General features: G+C 38.2%; 1 protein-coding gene across 1 annotated transcript in view; it reads right to left on the reverse strand.

Moving 5' to 3' along the window:
* Positions 1-26,516, reverse strand: part of LOC141695368 (monooxygenase 2-like) — a 52,086-nt gene continuing 25,570 nt past the window's right edge. The window contains exons 5-6 of the mRNA XM_074499618.1: positions 129-260; positions 1-42 (exon numbers count right to left, since the gene is read on the reverse strand). Of these exons, the coding sequence (XP_074355719.1) occupies positions 1-42; positions 129-260 (174 nt within the window). The remainder of the gene's footprint in view (positions 43-128; positions 261-26,516) is intronic.

A 26,516-nucleotide genomic window follows, 5' to 3' on the forward strand; every position in this document is an offset into this window, starting at 1 on the left:
CTATGGATATCGTGTATCGCATCCATCCTCCTCCCTAGACGCCTATACAGCGTCGAACTCAAACCAGCCCCAACCTCTGCTCCAGCCTCTTCCTGCTGCTGCTGCGACGAACCAGCCTCCTCTCCTACCTGAGCTCTCCAAGCTGCTCGACGGGCCTGCGAAGATCCTCCCGCAAAAGTCTGATCTGCTGGTACACCACCTAGAAGATGATCATATGAATAACCAATCCTCTTAGGATCAAGCTTTCCTCCATAACACTCCTGCATACTCAACAGTGTAGAACTGTCTATACGAGCACTGGGAAGCTGTAGCTGCTCATGTGCCGGCCAACGAACTCCAACTGCCACACACAATGTAATATCCCATATTTTCAAATATTATTATTATTTTTATAATTATTTGGAATTGTTTACGTGATTTTATATGAATTTAGTGAATTATCTGGTAATTAGAGTTGATGTTTTGGATATTTATATGTGATATTCTATGAGTATTCTAATTTTATATATTTCCAGCATAAAATATAGATAATTATGATAATTTTCTGGTAATTTTTGGACTGTTACATGATTTTAAAATGATTTATAAATTTATTAAATATTTTCTGAGTAACTACAAAATTATTTTATAAAGCCGGGAATCGTTCGACTTCAACTATTTTTGCATTTTTACAACCCGAAACTCTTCCGAAAACTCCTTCCTAACCTGATCTGGTAATTCCGGACATTTTCCGTGTTTTGACTTTTTCGATCCGGATTACGGTTTGACCCGTACGTGTCCCGGCGCAAAATTTTCGATATGATAAGCATTTTAATAGATCAACAAAACCCGTATTCTCGAGAGACGGGATATTTTTACATTATTTTCGTATATGGTGTTTTATGAAAAGCTCGGTTTTGATAATTATCCAATTCTGGTATAAAATTGTATCGTTTTTATAGTTACTTAGCGGCTAAGTAATCTATTTTTGGATTATTTTATAGTTACTTAGCGGCTAAGCAACTAATTTAACGATCCAAAACGATCCAGAATGAACCAATATTCTGTAAATATAAATATCCTATTTCTTATTTCATTTATTTTGTTTATTCATTTGCAACCAGTTAAAATACCGTAAATACAGAGAAAACCCAAGAAAACCGATACGTTCCTGAGAATCAATCGTACAAACGAAGGCGTTATCGAACTCCGATTCGGGTGTGCATCATATCAAAACGAAGCTCTCGAAATCTTCTTTCCGAATCAATCATCAGTTTTTGCCCAAAAATCAAGGTTATTTTCTTATTTAATTATTTTAATTCGAATTATTTAGTATATAAAATATGAACTTTTGCAGACGTGATTATCTGAATGTTTTGATGATTTCATGTTGTAGAGCATGTTTTTCTGGTCAATTTCATATATTATACTTCAAAAATAGAGTTCAATATCATATAGAAATTAAGGTTTGATTCTCTGAAAATTATTTGAATATGTGTTCTTGGTGTTCTTGAAGAGTTCTGAGAATCAAACCCAAATTTGAGGGTGATGCAGATCTCAGTTTTTGAAGTATGAGTAACCAAAATGTTCAGATTTTCATGCTCTTTCTGTTTATGCCATCAAATCATTCAAACGATGGGTAATTTATTAATTTCATAATTTAGGGTTTATACCCGAATTTTGGGGGTTTATGATTTAGTGGTTTTTGATTGTTTGTGATGATATGAGTAGGTTGTAATCGTTTTTGGCTTTATTTTGACACCGGAATCATCGTATTTGTTTAAGGATTGAGCCATTTGAGTTCTTGGCCGGAAAGCTTCTCGCTGGTTTTAATGGCTACGGGCAATCGTTCTTCGTTTTTAGAGTCATATAGATCGTTATAATGCGTTGTTATTGATTCTGAGTAGCTGTTGTGATGTGGTGCATAATCAGTTTGAAAAATGATTGAAACCGAAACGTTTTAATGATAAATTGGGACTCACTGGATTTTCTGGCCGGTCGGATTCTGGGCAGAAATTCGGCGAGTTCTTGTTGACCCGGTTAGGTTTAGCTGACCCGTTCCTGACCCGTTTTCCAGAAATTCCCGACTCGGTTTTAATCTGAAATTTCCCAATTCCCAAATCAAAATATTGTTTCTGCATTTTCTGATTTAAAAATAAATCAAAATTCAGTTTTTAGTTTTAAAATTATTTTCTTTTATTCTAAAAATCATTATTTTAATTCTGAAAAATTATTTTTATTCAAAAATAAATCCGAATTATTTAATTAATTAATTTTAGTTGATAATTAATTATTTAATTAGTCAATTAATTTAAATATTAATTGTATAATTAATTTAATTAGTTATTAATTAATTTTAATTGATTATTTAATTAGATTTAATTATTTATTTTTGATTTAAAATTCCGAAAAATAGTTTCGAGCTTTAAAATATTATTTTAAATTATTTTCCAGGCTCGATAATTTTTTTATAAAATTATTTTCGGGTGTTCGAGCTCTATTATTTAATTATTAAATGATTCAGAGTCCAATTTTTATTCCGATAAATGTTCAAAAATTCATAATAAATCAACCGTTCGTCCGTTTAATACGAAACGAAAGCCTCTAGACTCAGAAAAATATTCCACTTTCATTAAAAATACTTTCGAGACCCAAATAATTTTGTTTCGAAAGGTCGTTTGTTTTATGAGTCATTCTGAGTCGATTATTGATCGAGAAATCATATTTTGACACGATTTCCGTTCTAAGCGTATCGAGTCGACCCTTTTGACGAACCGAGGCATGCGTGATATGAATTATGTGATACGTGAGTTATATGTTTATGTGTTATGTGAATTATGTGCATACGTGGGTCAAGAGTCTGGTGTTTGTCTGTTATATTTATGTGTGGGCTATCGTATGGGTACACGATAGGCTTTTGACGCGCAGTTCGTCGAGTAATCATCGTTTAGACGATTAAAATTGTATCTTTTAATTATAGATACGGATCTCTTGAGTTGATCGGGACAAGACGTTGGATAAAGAATGAGATGGAATAATATGGGATGTCTGGCTTATAGCAATCGTATGAGCAGCATATCAGTAAAGTGTTGAAAAGAAGGACGAAGATGTTTTGAGATAGAATGTCAGAATAGATGCGTTTATACGAGTATGACTAACTGCTAAGAACCCAAAGGCAAGTACCCCTGACTTCATTTATCGTTCAAGTGATGTGTATTTCGAATCATATTATGCAAGTATCCCTATCATCACTTATTGTTCAAGTGATATTTATTTTAAATCGTCTTATGCAAGTATTGCTTTCCGTATTCGTAGTTCAGAATAGATAAATGTTTTACATATTGCTGAATTAAATGTTTCTGTTTATGCAAGTACTCTTCTGTTATTCTATGTTCAGAATAGCTAAGTGATTTTACTCATCAAATTACTGGATTTATAAATGTTTTAGATTTTGAGAAAGATGACGTTGCTTTGGTTTTTTTCTGCCCAAGTAAATGAGCGAATAAAAGTTTATAAGGGTGTCGAGTATTATGACCCCTTTCAATAAAATGTTTTAAGATTGGATGGTTGCGTAAGAGACCGTGGCGGCGGTCCAGCGGAGATTTAGGTATTATACAGGATATAATACCATTAGGCCGAATGTGCCTTGGGTGCCCCATTTGTTTAGTTGGATATGCTTCGGCATATCGGTGTTGCTTTACGGTTGATCACTGGCGGCAATACACCGTCGTTCGAGGATTCCAATCTAAATTATTATATTGCTTTTGATAATCTTATAACGAATAATTTATCAACTGTTTTGGTTTTGAATAAAGGTGGAATACAGTTTTAATTTGGTTGCTGATTGATATTGATATTTAAGTTGTTGTTAAATATCAAAGGTGATATTAATGCAGATGATTGATGTTGACTTCCCTATTTTAGCGCGGGTAGGTTGTGAGCATCAAAGTTCGTATTAATATCTAATTTGATATGACAGCAAAATAAGTATTAATTTCAAAAGTTCAATTTTGAATAAAGTTTGTGATTCAATCCATAATCACTGCTTCTTGTTATTGTTGTTTACGATATTTTTGTAAACACTATTTTACAAGTTTTATTCTCGTAAAGATTCAAAGTATTGTTGAAGTATTTCGCTCAAAAATATCAAAATGGTTTTAAATACAATTAAGGAACCAATTCTGGGGTTTCTCAACTAAAATTTTATGATTAAGCAATTATGTTTTAAAATGTTCTGCTCTAATGCAGATGTCGGTTTTATATCAAAACGACCCTATATTCGCTATAATGATCTTGGTGAGCATTTCTTTCGCTCATACTTGCCTGTTTTCAAATTTAACCTCCAGTGAGGAATAGCTTGCGTTGTTTAGCTGCGTAATTCGAGGAAGAAAAGAAGAAGCTTTTAGAAGGTGGTTGGTCCAGGGTTTGCGAACTAGTGTAAGTTTTATTGTATAAAGTTGTTTATATTATATTATATTATAATTGTGTATTTTATAGTTGGGCCTAGTATAGGGGGTTTAGCTATGATAGGGATAAATAAGTCCTGATTTTATAATTAATGGGCTGATAGGCCCAATAATAAGATGTATAATATTCAGACCAGAAAGGTTAAGTCTGACGGACCAGATCAGGCCTGGTGGAATAAAAAAGGCCCAAAAAGCCCTGATTATTAATTAATTTCGTAATTAATTAATAAGGGAGAAATCAGATGTTGAAAAGAGTCCCGATGAGGATATAAATCCTTAGAGATTAGCCTCAAGGGGACCTAAAAGGATAAGGAATCAGCTTCCTACTTCCTAGGACTCCTAAGTCTATCCTAATTCAGAGGCTTATCCACCAAGTCTCCTATACCAAGTCCAATTCAAGGACTCCTACATCTATATAAGGGGTCTCACTCCCACCAATCAGAACTACGTTTTTTGACTTGATCCTTGGCAATCAGCAAGGTACGTAGGCATCTTGTTAAGGCAGATTGAGTCACGAAACACAAGAGCAGTCAAATCGAGCCTCGAAGCTCACGTTCCTTAGTATTAAATACAGCAATTATATATAGTAGCTTTAATCCATAACATTTGGCGCCGTCTGTGGGAAAAAACGGAACAACAACCATGGCGAGAACACGGAGAACAACTAGCACTCTGGAGGAGGGAACACCATCAGGGACAACCCAGGTGATTTCATCAACCGTGGAGGTTCCTCCCCATTCAACTTATGCATCTACTCAGGGGGAAGCCCAGACAGGGGCAACTCATCCTCAGCCACAAGGGACAACTTCCCCGACTATTCAAGGTACGAATCCTCAAGTTCAACAAATACATATACCTGTGAATTCTCGACCCGTCGGGTATGAATATTCAACTATTGTTACTACTAACCCCCCTTATGGGATGCCCCTTCACCCTGAGGTTGGAGGAAGTGGATATGCTGGGCGAAGCGAAGCACGAGGGCGGTCGCCCCCCTATATACGAGGTTTGGATCCTATCCCTGAGGATCGGGAATTTTCTGGTCCATACACTGAGAGAGACTCCGAATCTTCGGATGATGAAGTGGCCCCGAGAAGGAGGCGTCCTGGAAAAGAGCCAATGGCCGATGGAAGGCAACGCCCCCAAAACACCCCAGGGGCGAATCCCCAAGAAGTGCAGGAAAAGATCAGGGCTCATGAGGCTGAAATCCAAAGGCTGAGGCGTGATTTGGAGGCTCACCAAGCCACCAGACCCCACATACCTCCTAGGGGGAGAAATCCTCCTCCTATCATAGACCTGGATGGTCCGGTAAGAAGAAGGGCTGCTGTCCCAAGAACTGATCCAAGCAATCTCCTTCCCCTTGGAGATCCTGATGATCCAACTCCACCCTTCACAGAAGAGATAATGAATGCCCATATCTCAAGAAAATTTAAGATGCCCACTATCAAAGCCTATGATGGCACGGGAGACCCCGCTAATCATGTTAGGACATTCTCTAATGCACTGCTGCTGCAACCCGTGAATGATGCTATAAAATGTCGGGCCTTCCCTCAAACCCTGTCGGGTATGGCTCAAAGATGGTACAGTCGCCTACCCCCAAATTCTATTGGATCATTCAGAGAATTAAGTCAGGCTTTTATTAAGCAATTCATCAGTGGAAGAGTCCATGAGAAAAGTTCAGCATCTCTTATGAGTCTTGTGCAGGGAGCTAAAGAATCCTTAAGAGATTACCTAAATCGTTTTACAAAGGAGGCTTTAAAAGTCCCAGACCTTGATGATAAGGTAGCCATGATAGCACTGCAACAAGGAACTAGGGATGAGTTTTTCAAGATGTCTTTGGCCAAACGACCCCCTGAGAGCATGTTGCAGCTCCAAGAGAGGGCAGGGAAGTATATCAAGGTTGAAGAGAGTATGAGGAAGACCGTAGTAAGTAATGAGCCCACTGGAGGCAAGAAACGAAAAACTGATTTGGAGTATATCGCTAAGGATAAATATCCTAGAACTGAACAAAACCCTGATTCAACCCCCAAGAAGGGAGGACCTGGGCAAAAGTTCACTGAATACGCTAAGCTGAATGCTCCCAGAAGTCAGATTTTGATGGAGATTGAGAAAGACAGAGATATTCGCTGGCCTAAGCCCTTGAAGGCTGATCCCGCCAAGCTAGATAAGGGCAAGTATTGCAGGTTTCACAAAGATGTTGGCCATGACACCGATGAGTGTAGGCAGTTGAAAGATGAAATTGAGTTTTTGATTCGAAAGGGAAGGCTGAACAAGTATACTGGAGATGGAGGAGACAGAAACAATAATGGAAGGAAGAACTTTGAAGATCGTAGGAGGGACCAAGATGATCAGGGGCGGAATCCCCAACCTAGAGGACCAGTTATAAACACCATTTATGGAGGGCCGAGACCTCGAGGGCCTGTGATAAACACGATCTTTGGAGGTCCAACTGCTGCTGGATTGTCCAAAAATTCCAGAAAGGCATATACTAGAGAGGTTATGCATATTGTTGGAGAAGCCCCGAAGAGGGCCAGGACAGAAGTAACGTTGGCTTTTGATGATTCCAACCTAGAGGGTGTGAAGTTTCCCCATGACGACCCGCTGGTCATAACGCCGATAATAGGAAATAGCCCGGTTAAGAGGGTCCTTGTGGATAATGGTGCTTCTGTGGATATCTTGCTCCACGACACCTTTCTAAGGATGGGGTATAACGACTCCCAGTTGACACCAACCGACATGCCGATATATGGATTTGCTGGAGTAGAATGTCCTGTGGAAGGGATAATTAAATTACCAACCACCATAGGTACGGAGCCAAGGCAAGCAACGCAGATGCTGGATTTTTTGGTGGTAAAGGCTAGTTCAACTTATAATGCTATCATGGGGAGAACAGGGATACATGCCTTCAAGGCAGTCCCCTCTTCCTACCATTCAGTCATGAAGTTTCCCACCCGAAACGGGATTGGAGAAGAGAGGGGAGATCAAAAAATGGCTAGAAGCTGTTATGTGGCCTCCTTGAGGGCAGATGGAGTCGGGGGGCAGGTTCTTCCTATTGAAGATATGGATGTTCGAGAAAATGATGAGAATAGAGGAAGGCCAGCAGAAGAATTGGTTTCGGTTCCTTTAGATCCTAAGAATCCTGAGAGGATGACTTTCATTGGAGCTACATTAGAGGAGCCCCTTAGAGGGAAGTTAGTGAAATTTTTGCAAGAAAATAGTGATGTGTTTGCATGGTCAGCAGCTGATATGCCAGGCATAGACCCGGGGTTAATTACCCACAAGTTAAACGTGGATCCAAGCCGGAAGACAGTGAAACAAAAGAAAAGAAATTTTGCCCCGGAAAGACAAGAGGCTATAAAGCAGGAAGTGGAAAAGCTCTTAGAGGCTGGTTTCATTGAGGAGATTCAATTTCCGGAGTGGTTAGCAAACCCTGTAATGGTGAAGAAGGCTAATGGAAAGTGGAGGATGTGTATAGACTTCACCGATCTGAATGATGCATGCCCCAAAGACTATTTTCCGCTGCCTAGAATTGATACTTTGATTGATGCCACCGCTGGACATGAGATGCTGAGTTTCATGGATGGGTTTAGCGGATACAACCAGATCAAAATGCATAAGGATGACATTCCAAAGGTATCATTTATCACTGACTTTGGTGTTTATTGTTATCTTGTTATGGCGTTTGGTCTCAAGAATGCAGGAGCCACCTATCAAAGGTTGGTGAATAAAATCTTTAAGGATCTTATTGGGAAGACTATGGAAGTCTATGTTGATGACATGCTAGTCAAGAGTCTAGTAAAGACTGATCATATAACCCATTTGAGGGAAGCTTTTGAGGTCCTGAGGTACCACAAGATGATGTTGAATCCCACGAAGTGTGCTTTCGGAGTAGGATCTGGAAAATTCTTGGGATTGATGGTCTCAAAGAGGGGAATTGAGGCTAACCCCGATAAAATAAAGGCAATCCTGGACATGGAACCCCCAAAAACTGTCAAGGATGTTCAGAAACTCACAGGAAGGGTTGCTGCGCTAGGACGATTCATCTCCAAGTCAGGAGACAAGTGCTTGTCATTCTTCAAATCATTAAAGAACATTAAAGACTTTGTATGGAGTGAGGAAAATCAGAAGGCATTTGAAGAGTTAAAGAAGTATATGGGCCAGGCCCCGTTGTTGGCCAAGCCAGTTCTGGGTGAAGTTTTATTCTTGTACTTGGCTGTTTCAGAAAGCGCCTTGAGCGCGGTGTTGGTTAAGGAGGAACTGAAAGTCCAGAAACCCGTATACTATGTCAGCAAAATTTTGCATGGTGCTGAGTTGAATTATTCAGCCATTGAGAAATTCGCTTTAGCCTTGGTAATGGCTTCAAGAAAGCTGCGTCCTTATTTTCAAGCTCACCAAATTGAAGTGCTAACAAATCAGCCACTGAGAAATATCATTCACAGTCCCAAGGCAAGTGGGAGACTGATTAAGTGGGCAATAGAGTTGGGAGAGTTCGATCTCAAGTATAAGCCACGTATGGCCATAAAAGCCCAGGCACTAGCTGACTTCGTGGTGGAATGTACCATACCCAACCAAGAAGTCGGGGGGCAGGAAGATACCACACCTCAAGACAAGGGAGTCGACAATGGGGAAAAGGAGAAAGAATATTGGGTTCTCTATTTTGATGGAGCATCAAAAACAAATTCCAGTGGAGCAGGGTTGGTTTTGCAAAGCCCTGATGGATTCTTAATTGAGTATGCCATGAAGCTAGACTTCCCAACCACAAACAATGAGGCAGAGTATGAAGCCCTGATTGCTGGCCTTGGTCTAGCTGGGACACTTAGAGTCAAAAACTTAAAGGTCCGTGGAGACTCGAAGTTGATCATATCCCAGGTAAAGGGAGAATTTGAAGCAAGGGATGATACGATGGCAAAGTATGTTCGCCTAGTAAGGGCTGTGATGACCCAATTTAATGAATGCCATGTTGAACACATTCCAAGGGAAGAAAATGCTAAAGCAGATGCGCTATCAAAGTTTGCTTCATCTGAGATTGAAGAAAGTTCAGGAAGTGTGTACTTCCGTGTTTTGAAGACACGAAGCATAGATGTTAAGCTTGTGGCTCCCGTAGGCTTGGGGACGTCATGGATTGATCCCATCAAGGCTCACATTCAGACCGGTTGGTTGCCAAGCGATACAATTGAGGCACGGAAGTTAACTGTTCGAGCACTAAGGTACTCTTTGATAGATGGGATTCTATATAAAAGATCTTTCGTGGTTCCTTACTTGAGGTGTCTCAGGCCCGATGAGGCACGCTTGGCTCTTGAGGAAGTGCATGAAGGCATTTGCGGGCAGCACTTGGGGGGCAGGGCCTTGGCTCATAAGTTAACCCGTTTAGGCTTTTATTGGCCAAAAATGATGGCTGATGCCAAAGAATATGTGAAGAAGTGTGACCGCTGTAATAACCCCAATTTTTGAGAAATTTTGAAACCCTTATGAATAGTGTTTTTGCTGAACGAGAAAACTTTTCATGCCACGCTATGTAGGGGTTCTGTTATTGATCTTATGGGATATTATTAGTACTCTATGTGGTATATAAGTGTATGTAAAGATCGTCAGAATCCAATTCCGAACACTTTGATTTTTCCCGGAAATCCACAAGATACGGAGAGAATTGAGTATAAGGTAACAGGATAAAAAGGATTGAAATTAAAGGATTATAGGAGAGGATCATAAAAGGAATATAATATATTGAGAAAGGTTAAGGGAACCTAAGTAATAAGATCCCGGGTATGATCCCTCAAACGATAAACGAGAACGAAAGATAAGCGAACCGTAAAACAAATAAGTGACCAAGAGACAAGCTTGTACAAGAAGCCAGGGATTGTGACATCATCAAACCACAAGGTGTGGTCAAGTGGGAGCATAATGACATGTGCAAGGTGACACAAGCATGACATAGAAGGGAAGGAAGTGTGGTTGAATTATAACCACACAAAATCAAGGTTAATTAAGTCATTAACCAAAAACAACACAAAAATCAACCAACCAAGCAAATCATTTCATTTTCATCAAACAAAACACAAAAATATCTTCTTCCCAAGCTAGCTCTCGGCCCATTTCTTAAAATTTGAAGATCCAAGCTCCACCACTTACTATTTAGCAAGGTAATTATCTAAGCTTCCCCATGGATAGTTACATGCTTCCTATAAGTTTAAGCTTCTAATTCCAAGCCAATCTTTTTCTATAAATCAAGGAAGAAGATGGTGAATAGTAACCTTCAAGAAATAACTTTAGTTTTCTTGAATTTTTATGAAAGATTAAGGTTATACAAGCAAGGATCAAGGTTCTTTTAGGCATTCAAAGCTCTTGGGTTGTGTTAGGAAGCTTCAAGGAGGTATAAACAACTTTCACCTTTAACTTATAGTTTGAACTTTGAGTTTTGATGAGTTTATGGATGGATTAATGTATATATAGAAATATCCATGTATGTATAGCAAGATCCATGTATGATAGATGGTTTGGTTGGATTTGTGGTGATTTTGGATATGAATCTTGGTTAATGGTTAATGAATCTTAAGTTATGGTTAGTAGATCATGTTTGTGGTTGAATAAGTTGGAAAACCTTGAGATTATGAACTGACTTTGCCTTGATATAAGTTTTGTTTGAGGTATTGATGATGGTTGGGTGGTTTGTAGTGAATTGGTAAAGAATTGGAGTGGTATAAATATTGGTAATCGCGTAAACATAGCCGTCGTAACGTCCGATTTTCTTTGGACTGTTTTTGTGCATAGCATTAGGACCCGAGAACCCCCTGCTAAATTGTGACCACTGCCATGTTTAGATAGCTCATGTTACGAGCTTCGTTTTGATATGTAGTTCGTTCGATTCCGATTTACGGTTTAGGAGAAACGACCGTTTCAAGTAACGGCATTTCGCGGACGAAACTTTTTCCCTCGCCTTACTTTGAAACATAGGTTAAAGACCAAAAAGGGTTAATTAATGTGTGAAACATTTATGGTAAGTGCGTTAGGCAGTTGGTAAGACACTCGCGAAGGAATCGCTTTAAAACTCGTAAAGGTTAAATTATTAAAAATGGTGGAGCCGAGGGTACCCGAGTGACTTAAGCGAATCAGTGAGCGCAAAACGAGCGTTAGAGTCTAAGTTAGTTAAAGTATAGATTAACAAGTGACTTTGGTTTAATTCCAACTTACTTGTTGCTTATAGGTTACCAGACTCGTCCCGAGCCATTCGTAACCCCCAGTCGCTCAGGCAAGTATTCTATCCGATACACTGTTGTTGTGATGTAAATGTATGTATATGCATTATCTTGTGATATTGCATGATTGTTATTTAGCAAATGTTGCGATATATTGTAGCATGTGATATGGTATATATGCATGCCTGTTTTATATTCTTGAGATATATATCTGTTGGTTTATTTGATAATACCTATGCTAGAGGATAGTTGCATCTTGCATATACCCTTAGTATAGGGACCCAAAGGTGAAAATATTTTCTAAAACCGGGAGTCGAGGATCCCGAGTAATCTTGTATATATGGATATGGATATATATATATATATTCATATATATATATATGGTTATAGTTTTCCAAACTATTAATCGAATAAGGTTTATTCGATAACTTTAAACTTTATTTTATTATTGAATATTATTTCGAATATTATTCGAAGGCGTATGACTTTTTATTTTATTTATTGAATATTATTTGAATATTCATTTGAGGATGTATGACTCCTTTATTTTATTTAATGAATATTATTTATAATATTCATTCGAGGTATTATGACTCAGCTTATTTTATTTATTGAATATTATTTGAATATTCATTTGAGGATGTATGACTCCTTTATTTTATTTAATGAATATTATTTATAATATTCATTCGAGGTATTATGACTCAGCTTATTTTATTTATTGAATATTATTTGAATATTCATTTGAGGATCTATGACTCCGATTATTTGCTGAAATATATTCTTTATTTTATTAAAGAATAAGGTGTAAATAATCAAACTTATTTTCGATTATTCAAATAAAGATAATACTTTCATATAAGTATATCTTTGGTTATTTAATACTCGTTTCAAGTATAAATTTTAATACTTCTACTTCAATTATTTTTTTATAAAGATTATTCTTTATGGGAATATTATTTAATTAATAATATTCAGATATTTTCCAATATTCTGGGGACTGATTTACTTCATTAAATCAGCTTTACTCCAAACACTCTTTAAAGTGTTTTCGAGTCTTCAAAGTGATTTTTAAAAGTCAGAGCGGATCCCAAAACTCATTTTTATATTTAAGATCTTCCTTTTTAAGGGGATTTAAATACTCGCTCAAAACCTGGGGAATCCGGCTCTGTGGTGTATTTTATATTCGCAACAAGGTTGCAGATTTGGTAAATGAATTGATTACTTGCCCAACGTTCGGGAAGTAAGCCCCTCTCATTGAGTCGGCATAAGCGACAGGCCGGGGTACGGTCTATTATTGTGTAAGTGGCTCAGTGGGAGTCCATCAAATGCATAAGTGGCTGAGTGGCAGTCCAGCATAGGTCTTAATTATGACCAGGGTGATGACCAGTGGGGAATTCGTCCATCTACTAGTAGAAAAGGTTACTTATTGGTATCTTTGCCTGATCAGCGAGATATCGGGTTTATGCCAAAATTCTTTTCCTTTCCAAAATTCATTGGATGTTTCAAACTCTGTTCATACTTTACATAACAGAGGTTCCAGGAAATGTTTAAGAGATATATATATGTGGATATATATATATCGGGACTAAATAAAGTATCTCGTAACTTTATTTCATTCAATAATATTTCAAAGATTGAATCTATTCAAATCTTGTCTTGTAGTCTCATCTATGTGATGAACTTTTGAAACTGATTATAACTTGAACGGTGGTAGTTCAAGTAGTATTGGGAAAGATATAAGTATATTGGGGTATTTGGTAACCTCATCTTTTAAACTTATATCTAATTAATAATTGTCTTATGAATGACAAAGATTTTCAGAAAAACGTTGAGACAAGGTTAGATATATGAGATCACCTTGCAACGATATTTTTTTATACAGCTATACACTGGGACTTTGTGTATATTATGCATGGAAGAGGACTTCCAATATTTTGAAAAGTATATATGTATATATATTGAATATTTTGCGACTTCATCGCATTAAGATATCAAACTTGGTTCATTTCTTTTGACCAAGACTTTCATGAGTATTATGAGTAGGCTCATATATTGTAAATCATTATACATATTATTTTGGTGGGCTTGCTGCTCACCCTTGCTTTATTTCTTCATCACACAACAACAGTTAGGAGAGATGGCCAGACTCCAGCAGACCCAGCGCAAGCGCGTGGGAAGCGTCCCGCGTCTTCCCGCTGATATTGTAGCTGCTATAGCTGCAGAGGTAGATCCATTGTAGTTTAGACCATCTACTTTTGAGAATCCAATTATGTATAATTATAACTTGTGGCAGATAATGGCAATTAACTGTAAATTATCAAGTAATCATTTTGGGTTGTAATAATTTTAAATTGTGGATTCAAAGACTTGTACTTATTTCAATTTCATCTCTGAGACTATAACGAGTTGTGGTGTGTGTTAGTGTGGGGTCACAGCATGAGGGTATTTATTATTAATTAAGTAAAGTGATATTGTGGAAAGAAAGACCGTGACAACCCGGATTCCCGACCCCGGATCTGGGGGTGTTACAGAAATGGTATCAGAGCTAAGCGTTATAAACCTCAGAGATGATGGGACGTAAAGATAATAAGTTCACTAAGATAATAAGAACTCTTGCCAAGTTCATAGTCGGACTACCTAACGTAGTACTGACAGTTAAAACCCTTATGGGAACCCTTATAAATGTAGCGATAGAAGCGTAGTTCGTTATCGTATAGAGTAGCGGGACTCCGAACCCTGAGGTTGAGGAGCAACAACGCGATGATATTTTATTACTAATTGGAGATCGGATTGTGGATCCGATAGAGTGTCCTAATGCAGGACCGGATGATGTTGATATTAAGGATGTTGTCCTAGAAGGGATAGTTGCTGAGGAGGATCCCATGGAGGATCCTGACAAGAATGGATAAAGGGCCACTGATGAATTGATGACCATGGTTAGGTCAACTACCAGAGGTAGGATTGGTCGATCACTACCGGAGGTTCGTTCAAATTTGTAAAGATAGTAGCCCCCTTTAACGCGGCTTACTCATAAGACTGAGAAGTTCGAATAGATAGAGAAATGCGAGAATAGCTTTTAAGAACGGAAGCAAAGGTTGGTGACGGCCCCTATGCTGGCGTTGCCGGATGGAAAAGGAGATTTTGTGAAGTGTAGTGACGCTTCGCACAAGGGCTTAGGGTGCGTGCTTATGCAGCACGGTAAGGTAATCGCGTACATGTCAAGACAATTAAGGTAATATGAAATTCGATATCCCCGCCCATGAGCTTAGGCTCGTGGCAATAGTTTTACCCTAAAGATTGGAGGCACTACTTGTATGGAGAGAAGTGCGAGAATTACCTAAGCCATAAGTGCTCTAGTACATTTTCACGTCACAAAGAGCTCAACATATGCCAGAGGAGGCAGTTAGAGCTAATCAAGAATAATGATTGGGAGATTCTTTATCATTCGGGGAAAGCCAATGTGGTGGCTGATGCCCTTAGTAAAAAGGAGAGACTCAAGAGGTTAATGTCTTTGGGAAAGTTGATAAGAGATTTTGAAAAAAAAAAAATGGAAATAGATATGAAGGTAACCGGAGCCGGTACCGAAAAGCTGTTTGAGATTGCAATACAGTCCGAATTATCGGAAAAGAGCATATTGTGCCAGAGAAAGGTGATGAATGAAGGCAGAGAGCCAACAAATAAATATGAGATTAATACCGAGAAAGAGGATAAGGGAATAATGAGGTATTCCTATAGAATTTGGGTTTCGAAAGTTCAAGAGCGTAAGGATGAGAACTTAGATGAGAGCCATAGTTTGAGGAATAAGATTTAGAGCAAACCCTGAACGTGATAGTCAGGGAGGTCGCCATCAAGATAGAAGGAACCCATGACATAATGGAGAGGAAAATGAGGATTTTAAATTAAAAGATGACCCCAATTATGGGGAGTAGGATGAAACATTTCATACTAAGGAAACAGAAAGTCGAGTAAGGAAAGGAGAACCGAGACGGTACTCCTATACGGCAATTCATGGACCTATCTAGACAGAACTTAGACTATTATCCCCAACCACCACCCTGAGGGGACAATGCGGCAGGAAATTCTTTCATGACCTTTAAATCGTTAAGCTCTCAGAGTTCCAAGGAACAGGTTGACCTAGTCGAGACAAGAGCCTGGCTAAAGGAAATATAGGAATCATTTGAGATTCTAAATGATTGACGAATCACAAAAGACTGTTTTTATCACTCACCCTCCCAAGAGAGAGACCACCCGCTGGTGAAAGGCCAAGGAAGGCACGGAGCAAGAGATTATAATAAACTGATTAAAGTTCAGCCAATTGTTTTCGGGATCGTAATTCCCAAGGTTATGGAATAGTGTAAAAGCTTTAGAGCCAGAACAAAGGCAGACGAGTATGATGAATTATGAATCTAAGCTGTAAAAGTTGTTAAGATTCGTTCTGAAGACGCGAATCCAGAATGACGGGATATTTGAAATCAATGCTTATGTTGTGTTGGTTCGTGAAATAATGATAAGAGAAAGGAAAATAAAAAGGAATTGAAGTGGAAAGGAATAAAAAGGCAACAGAGTTTGAGGAATGATAAGGGAGTTGGGTATGAGGAAACCCTAAAGACTCCTATTAATAGAAATAGAAAAGTATATGATCGTCAGGATGAGGGTGATTCACTATGAGTTAAAGTTGACGGTTGAAGGCATAAGAGATGCATATAGTTTATCCCCTGTAAGTTGGGAGGATTCGAGGAAACCTTGAGATAATTCGAAGGATAAATAATGAGACGCGGATAGACTAAGGGGATAAGAAAGTAAGAAATTAAGAAAATTGGATGAAGGAAGTGACCTTCAAGAAGGTGAAGTGTAAGACCGGTGGCATGATACCCAGAAAGGGAGACGCCAGATATGAAAGATATCCCAACATTGAGGTGACTGTTGAGATAAACAACAAAAGTAAATAAGGAATTATTAAGAAGAAGTTCACGTTGAACACGACCAATATCTTCCAGAACATCCATGTTATCGTTACCAGATTAGGCAAGAAAAGCGGATAACCGTTGTTATCTTTTGGAGGCCATTTTGATTAACCTCATTTTGTATACAGATGTTATTGTGAAATTAGGCATTTACTATCGAGGTGGGAATGATTGAATAAGATACCCATATCAGGGATATATGACTTTATTTATCCATGGAAGGATGCTTGTACCTTTTTAAAGGTGGAATTAAGGATAGAACATCGGTAACTTAAAACGAATCCTAGGGGAATGCATAAAGGTTGGCATTTCACCCTTAATAGGGATAGTATGAGTTTTGACAGTATGAATTGGAAAGGGTTAAGGTAACAACAACCTTTAAGAATCAGTGGAGAAATTTTGCAGAAGTATATAGACAATGGTTCTACTATTAGTAAATGGTATTGTGATATGCCCTGTATCTAGGGAATACAGGAGGAACGATTGAAGGATAACCTTAGAGGTTTTATAAGGAAAAAGGTAATATTCAAAATTCTCAAGAATGGAAATGGGGATAAAGGAAATATGACGTAATTATAATGATGCCAAGTGGGGCACGTGTTAAACCACGAGAAAGTATGGATCAAACCAGTAAAGGTTGAAATTGTTCTAGGCAATTAGGACTTAAGATAAAAGATGTTCTAAGTATAGTTGAGAGTCAGTCGTGACAGTGATTAACCTCTAAAGACTGAGGCAATAACTTATGGAAAAATGGTGATTTTTTTTTACTCATCAGATTTTAAGGAATACATCTTCACATAAGCTGTGATTGAAATGAGGTAGAAAATTATTTGGAGGTGGTTAAAATGACATTGACTGTAAGGAAATTGTACTATCAGGAAAGGCCAAAGAGGTGGCCGACACTTTAAAGGTAAGAGGATAATTATAGGCACTTGTGCCAAAGGAATACAGTGATGATGGTTAAAACTGTGAAGGTTGTATTATGGTTTGGAAGATTGACATTCCTTCTGATGACTGTGCAATACCCAACCGTAATAGTAGTTAGTAAAGGTTTAATTCGTGTAATCGCCATGAGCGGGCTATCTATCTCAGAAGATACTATCTTGAGATAAGCCAGGACCATAGTTCAAAAAGGACTAAACAAACCTTTGAGTTAAGTCTTCTATTGAAGGCATATGATTAAGAATGGTATTAACCTGCTATCATTGCTTTGAGCGAAACTCTTCTGCAAATTTTATCTGCTTCATGTTATGAAAGTACGTCAGAGTTTGGAGTGTTCTTCATGAATTGTGATTGGTGGTTATGTTAACTCCTTAGGAGAATTAGATACGACATGGATAGACTCCGTATGGTTAGCTATTAAGACTTCATGGAAAATGAATGACTACAGTGGGTCAGTGGTGGACCATAGTAAGGCAGCAATGATTCTGCGAGTAATGAGCTGATTACAACCGTGAGAGTTGTATTGGAATGGGTGTTGAGATTGAGTACCACTAATCGGGTCGTGGTAGTGTATAAGTTATCATTGATAGACTAATTAAGTAGAGTATCTACCTAGTGAATATTTATTCTTTCTTATCAATAGAGAGCCGTATTATTATACGAGGAAGGTTGCGATGCGAGCATAGAATCCTAGTAACGGTGATATATAGAATGAGATCCCAGATTCGATTTTCGATGTCGAGGGAGTTTCAAAGGTGATTGTGTATAAGCTCGAGGAAGAGCATGGGTCCATAGAATGATGGACGGGATAGAGAAAATATTTAGGCACGTGAAATGCGATGCTATAATACTTGATGTTGATATAAATACATATATGTTTTGTTCTCCTATGACAAACCTCTATAGTTCAGAGGTAGGTTCCAAGCCAGATATTTTGTGGTTGTATATTTTTTCATATATACAATTCTCTTCAGTTCGTTCTTTTCTCTTCTTTTCATTTCATGTAAGCTGAGAAGAACAACCCTTCCAGAAGGGGAGGTATTGCCGAATGACTATCTATCTTTGTGATAGAAGCCTAGTAGGATACCACATGTTGTTTAATTGCTTGTCAAGTACTAAAGGCTGGCCACCTTCTGTACTAACTATGCGATATAACAAGTGTTCATGATCATAGTGATCTCTCAACAAATTCCTTTACTTCTATTTGATTGATCAAATTTTGGAAAATAGAAACAACTGAAAAAGGAGTAATAAAGTGGTGGTAGTATGCGGAATGGGAACACATTCGTGATACTAAGGTTGACGTGGTTATTAAAAGGTTATAGAACGCTAACGAGCAAAAGTATAACCAGTATAATATTAGGAACGGAAGGTAGTAGCGATTACGAACTGGAAAAGAATGGGTATTGAGAAGCAGAAGCTCTAATGATAAAAGCTATAATGAGAGTCTGTGCAATAGACTTGAAAGAATTTGGAATGATCACTTAATTCGGATTGAGTTATCTTACGACAATAGATCATATGTCATTATCGAGATGTCGCCTTATGAGATCCTTGAGGGAAGATAATGTCGATCTCCCTTATGTTAGGATGAAGTTGTAGAGCGCAAGATGCTCGGACCCGCAGTAGTCCAAAGGACCAAGGATATGATAGATCTAATCAGAGGACGGCTGGTAGTAGCCCAAGATGGACATGATAAGTATGTTGATTTGACACGAAAGGATAAAGAGTATGAAATAGGGGACCTAGTAATGTTATAGGTATCCCTTGGAAAGGATTGATGAGGTTCGGAAAGAAAGGAAAGCTAAGTCTACAATTCGTTGGACCCTTGGATATATTAAGACGTTTGGGAAGTTAGCATATAAGCTAGCCCTAACCCCGAATATGTAGCAAGTTCATAACGTGTTCCACGTATCAATGTTAAGGAAGTGTAATTCGGATGCCAGTCAAATAGGGGCATATGAGCGCATAGATATGCAACCCGACGTAACCTATATGGAGCAACCAGGAAGGGTTATAGAGTGAAAAGGAACAAGTGCTTAGGAGAAGGATTATCAAACTAGGCAGAGTTTGGTGGTAGAACCACAATGTGGAAAATTGACTCGAGAGTTAGAAAGTGTAATGCTAAGAAAGTATCCCCATTTGTTTTCTATCTGATTCCGGGACGGAATCCTTTTAAGGAGGGGAGACTGTAATAACCCCAATTTTTGAGAAATTTTGAAACCCTTATGAATAGTGTTTTTGCTGAACGAGAAAACTTTTCATGCCACGCTATGTAGGGGTTCTGTTATTGATCTTATGGGATATTATTAGTACTCTATGTGGTATATAAGTGTATGTAAAGATCGTCAGAATCCAATTCCGAACACTTTGATTTTTCCCGGAAATCCACAAGATACGGAGAGAATTGAGTATAAGGTAACAGGATAAAAAGGATTGAAATTAAAGGATTATAGGAGAGGATCATAAAAGGAATATAATATATTGAGAAAGGTTAAGGGAACCTAAGTAATAAGATCCCGGGTATGATCCCTCAAACGATAAACGAGAACGAAAGATAAGCGAACCGTAAAACAAATAAGTGACCAAGAGACAAGCTTGTACAAGAAGCCAGGGATTGTGACATCATCAAACCACAAGGTGTGGTCAAGTGGGAGCATAATGACATGTGCAAGGTGACACAAGCATGACATAGAAGGGAAGGAAGTGTGGTTGAATTATAACCACACAAAATCAAGGTTAATTAAGTCATTAACCAAAAACAACACAAAAATCAACCAACCAAGCAAATCATTTCATTTTCATCAAACAAAACACAAAAATATCTTCTTCCCAAGCTAGCTCTCGGCCCATTTCTTAAAATTTGAAGATCCAAGCTCCACCACTTACTATTTAGCAAGGTAATTATCTAAGCTTCCCCATGGATAGTTACATACTTCCTATAAGTTTAAGCTTCTAATTCCAAGCCAATCTTTTTCTATAAATCAAGGAAGAAGATGGTGAATAGTAACCTTCAAGAAATAACTTTAGTTTTCTTGAATTTTTATGAAAGATTAAGGTTATACAAGCAAGGATCAAGGTTCTTTTAGGCATTCAAAGCTCTTGGGTTGTGCTAGGAAGCTTCAAGGAGGTATAAACAACTTTCACCTTTAACTTATAGTTTGAACTTTGAGTTTTGATGAGTTTATGGATGGATTAATGTATATATAGAAATATCCATGTATGTATAGCAAGATCCATGTATGATAGATGGTTTGGTTGGATTTGTGGTGATTTTGGATATGAATCTTGGTTAATGGTTAATGAATCTTAAGTTATGGTTAGTAGATCATGTTTGTGGTTGAATAAGTTGGAAAACCTTGAGATTATGAACTGACTTTGCCTTGATATAAGTTGTGTTTGAGGTATTGATGATGGTTGGGTGGTTTGTAGTGAATTGGTAAAGAATTGGAGTGGTATAAATATTGGTAATCGCGTAAACATAGCCGTCGTAACGTCCGATTTTCTTTGGACTGTTTTTGTGCATAGCATTAGGACCCGAGAACCCCCTGCTAAATTGTGACCACTGCCATGTTTAGATAGCTCATGTTACGAGCTTCGTTTTGATATGTAGTTCGTTCGATTCCGATTTACGGTTTAGGAGAAACGACCGTTTCAAGTAACGGCATTTCGCGGACGAAACTTTTTCCCTCGCCTTACTTTGAAACATAGGTTAAAGACCAAAAAGGGTTAATTAATGTGTGAAACATTTATGGTAAGTGCGTTAGGCAGTTGGTAAGACACTCGCGAAGGAATCGCTTTAAAACTCGTAAAGGTTAAATTATTAAAAATGGTGGAGCCGAGGGTACCCGAGTGACTTAAGCGAATCAGTGAGCGCAAAACGAGCGTTAGAGTCTAAGTTAGTTAAAGTATAGATTAACAAGTGACTTTGGTTTAATTCCAACTTACTTGTTGCTTATAGGTTACCAGACTCGTCCCGAGCCATTCGTAACCCCCAGTCGCTCAGGCAAGTATTCTATCCGATACACTGTTGTTGTGATGTAAATGTATGTATATGCATTATCTTGTGATATTGCATGATTGTTATTTAGCAAATGTTGCGATATATTGTAGCATGTGATATGGTATATATGCATGCCTGTTTTATATTCTTGAGATATATATCTGTTGGTTTATTTGATAATACCTATGCTAGAGGATAGTTGCATCTTGCATATACCCTTAGTATAGGGACCCAAAGGTGAAAATATTTTCTAAAACCGGGAGTCGAGGATCCCGAGTAATCTTGTATATATGGATATGGATATATATATATATATTCATATATATATATATGGTTATAGTTTTCCAAACTATTAATCGAATAAGGTTTATTCGATAACTTTAAACTTTATTTTATTATTGAATATTATTTCGAATATTATTCGAAGGCGTATGACTTTTTATTTTATTTATTGAATATTATTTGAATATTCATTTGAGGATGTATGACTCCTTTATTTTATTTAATGAATATTATTTATAATATTCATTCGAGGTATTATGACTCAGCTTATTTTATTTATTGAATATTATTTGAATATTCATTTGAGGATGTATGACTCCTTTATTTTATTTAATGAATATTATTTATAATATTCATTCGAGGTATTATGACTCAGCTTATTTTATTTATTGAATATTATTTGAATATTCATTTGAGGATCTATGACTCCGATTATTTGCTGAAATATATTCTTTATTTTATTAAAGAATAAGGTGTAAATAATCAAACTTATTTTCGATTATTCAAATAAAGATAATACTTTCATATAAGTATATCTTTGGTTATTTAATACTCGTTTCAAGTATAAATTTTAATACTTCTACTTCAATTATTTTTTTATAAAGATTATTCTTTATGGGAATATTATTTAATTAATAATATTCAGATATTTTCCAATATTCTGGGGACTGATTTACTTCATTAAATCAGCTTTACTCCAAACACTCTTTAAAGTGTTTTCGAGTCTTCAAAGTGATTTTTAAAAGTCAGAGCGGATCCCAAAACTCATTTTTATATTTAAGATCTTCCTTTTTAAGGGGATTTAAATACTCGCTCAAAACCTGGGGAATCCGGCTCTGTGGTGTATTTTATATTCGCAACAAGGTTGCAGATTTGGTAAATGAATTGATTACTTGCCCAACGTTCGGGAAGTAAGCCCCTCTCATTGAGTCGGCATAAGCGACAGGCCGGGGTACGGTCTATTATTGTGTAAGTGGCTCAGTGGGAGTCCATCAAATGCATAAGTGGCTGAGTGGCAGTCCAGCATAGGTCTTAATTATGACCAGGGTGATGACCAGTGGGGAATTCGTCCATCTACTAGTAGAAAAGGTTACTTATTGGTATCTTTGCCTGATCAGCGAGATATCGGGTTTATGCCAAAATTCTTTTCCTTTCCAAAATTCATTGGATGTTTCAAACTCTGTTCATACTTTACATAACAGAGGTTCCAGGAAATGTTTAAGAGATATATATATGTGGATATATATATATCGGGACTAAATAAAGTATCTCGTAACTTTATTTCATTCAATAATATTTCAAAGATTGAATCTATTCAAATCTTGTCTTGTAGTCTCATCTATGTGATGAACTTTTGAAACTGATTATAACTTGAACGGTGGTAGTTCAAGTAGTATTGGGAAAGATATAAGTATATTGGGGTATTTGGTAACCTCATCTTTTAAACTTATATCTAATTAATAATTGTCTTATGAATGACAAAGATTTTCAGAAAAACGTTGAGACAAGGTTAGATATATGAGATCACCTTGCAACGATATTTTTTTATACAGCTATACACTGGGACTTTGTGTATATTATGCATGGAAGAGGACTTCCAATATTTTGAAAAGTATATATGTATATATACTGAATATTTTGCGACTTCATCGCATTAAGATATCAAACTTGGTTCATTTCTTTTGACCAAGACTTTCATGAGTATTATGAGTAGGCTCATATATTGTAAATCATTATACATATTATTTTGGTGGGCTTGCTGCTCACCCTTGCTTTATTTCTTCATCACACAACAACAGTTAGGAGAGATGGCCAGACTCCAGCAGACCCAGCGCAAGCGCGTGGGAAGCGTCCCGCGTCTTCCCGCTGATATTGTAGCTGCTATAGCTGCAGAGGTAGATCCATTGTAGTTTAGACCATCTACTTTTGAGAATCCAATTATGTATAATTATAACTTGTGGCAGATAATGGCAATTAACTGTAAATTATCAAGTAATCATTTTTGGTTGTAATAATTTTAAATTGTGGATTCAAAGACTTGTACTTATTTCAATTTCATCTCTGAGACTATAACGAGTTGTGGTGTGTGTTAGTGTGGGGTCACAGCATGAGGGTATTTATTATTAATTAAGTAAAGTGATATTGTGGAAAGAAAGACCGTGACAACCCGGATTCCCGACCCCGGATCTGGGGGTGTTACAACCGCTGTCAAAAGCATGCACCAATTGTTAGACAACCCCCCGAGATGCTGACCTCTATCAACTCACCTATTCCCTTTGCCATGTGGGGGATGGATATTCTAGGGCCTTTTCCTATGGCCACGACACAAAGGAAATTTCTGATTGTAGCCATTGATTATTTCACCAAGTGGATCGAAGCCAAACCTTTGGCAAAAATCACAACTAAGCAGGTTGCACAATTCCTGTGGGAAAACATTATGTGCCGATATGGAATTCCCCGTATCCTCGTCACTGACAATGGAACGCAATTCAACAATGAGGAATTCAAGAAGTATTGTGAAGAAAATGAAATTGAGTTACGATTCACCTCTGTGGCTCACCCGCAAGCCAATGGGCAAGCGGAGGTAGCAAATCGGATAATCCTGGATGGATTAAAGAAGAGGATCGAGAAGTCAAGAAATAATTGGGTGGACGAGATACTTCCCATATTGTGGGCCTATAGGACTACCTGTAGAGTCACGACAAATGCAACTCCTTTCATGTTGGCATATGGGGCGGAAGCAGTAGTTCCCGTGGAGATATCACATTCTTCTCCAAGGATTCAGGCTTTTGATGAAAAAGAAAATGAGGAAGGGCAGAAGTTAGCCCTGGATTTAATCGATGAAGTGCGAGATAAAGCACACGCAAAGATAGTAGAATATCAGAAAAAGGCTTCATTCTACTACAACCTAAGGGTTAAAGAGAGGTTTTTCAAACAAGGTGACCTAGTCTTGAGAAAAATAGAGGCTTCTGGTGTCGGACAGAAAGGAAAGCTTGCCCCAAATTGGGAAGGGCCGTATAGAGTCAAGAGCGTTCAGGGTAGAGGAACCTACAAGCTGGAGACTATGGATGGTTTTGAAGTCCCGAGAACCTGGCACACACAAAACCTGAAGGTTTACTACGTGTGAGATGGTCGAAGTACGATTCTCGCTCGTCAGGATGGCGAGTAGGTTGAAAAGCACCTTGAAGCTTTGCTTGCTTAGGATTTATATGTTTTAGTTTTATTACGAAATTTATTAAGACTTGTGTAAGGGACGAATCCCAGACAATTTTATGAAATTCATAAGTTCTTCAAAGTATGTTTGTGGCCTAACAAATAAAAATCAAATGCATGGATGCAAGCATAAAAGGTGATAAATGAGATAGATCTGATAGATGTTACAAAATTTTGATAAATAAAGTCTCGAAAATAAAAAAAGCCACGCAGGGCTGAAAAAGCTCTAAGGAGCTGAAGTACCCTCGGCATCCATATCATCGTCCTCTCCACTCTCGCTGGATGTCTCTGTCGTCTCGGAGGAGGAGGAAGAGCTGTCGTCCTCAGCAGGTCTGGAAGAAGACTCGGGAGGAGGAAGGAGTGGATCCTGAGGAACATGGTCTGAGACAACTACTCGGGTACGAAACCTCTGTAGCAAAGCCTCGTCATCAGGACAGATATAGTCCGCCGGGTTAATATCAGGACAAGCCTCGTTCACGGTCCCAAGGGCCGTGTCCCAACCAGTCCTAAAAAACTCGGGAAAGACTGAATCATCCCTAATCCTCATAGATTGGGCAAACTCCTCCGAGTCCAGATAGTTGTCTATAGCCTTATCCTTATCCGCCCGAAGTACCACCAGCTCGGCGTTAGACTCTCCGAGTTCTTCCTCCTTGCGCTTGAGCTTCTTCTCCAGGGTAGCATACTTCTTCTGCTGCCTCCTGAGGGCATTATCGGCCTTATCAGAAGCCCGCTTCCATGATTCGGCTTGCCTCACAGCGCCTTGAAAGTAGGCGTTAGACTGAAATAAAACAATTAACAAAGTATAAGGCAAGAAAGTGCTACAAGAACAAGAAATAAGTTTAAAAAAGAGAAGGCATACCGAAGCCAGAGATTGGGCTCCCATGAGCTTAATCCTCTCAAGGTCAGGGGTGGCCACCACATCAGTAAAGTCCTTTGGGGTCACGCTATGGTAGGACCAATCCCAAGCATGCTTCGTGGAACCAACCACGGTATCCCCTCGGCGGAATCCCCAGAGAGGCTGAAAGGCGCCTGTAGCAGCAGCAGCAGGGGCAGCAGCAGTGATAGGAGCATTATGGCCCTCGGCTCCTTCAGTTGAAGCCTCCCCCATAGGCTCCTTGTGCTTTCTCAAGAAGATAGGCTCTGTCGCCTTTCCTCGGGTGTCTAGGCCTGCTAACCGAGCTTTCTTCATCCTAGCTGTTTCCTCGACCAAGGGGACATTGTCCTCGTTAATCTCCTTAGCAGCTGAAACAAAGCAAAAGACAAAATAAGTGATGTTAATAATGCGTGAAATAAAGAAAAATTGAGGAGGGAAGAGAAATACCCTGTTGAGAAACAGAGGATAGTCCCACATGAATCAGGGAAAACTCTTCTAAAAGAGTCCAGCTGGTGGTGGTGCCATCATCCTGAGTGAGCCCATTGTAAATGATAGTTTCTTCAGGAGTTAAGTGAATGGATTTGAGGCTACCATCACTGA

This window comes from Apium graveolens, chromosome 2 (genome assembly GCF_009905375.1).
Source record: "Apium graveolens cultivar Ventura chromosome 2, ASM990537v1, whole genome shotgun sequence".
NCBI lineage: Eukaryota > Viridiplantae > Streptophyta > Magnoliopsida > Apiales > Apiaceae > Apium > Apium graveolens.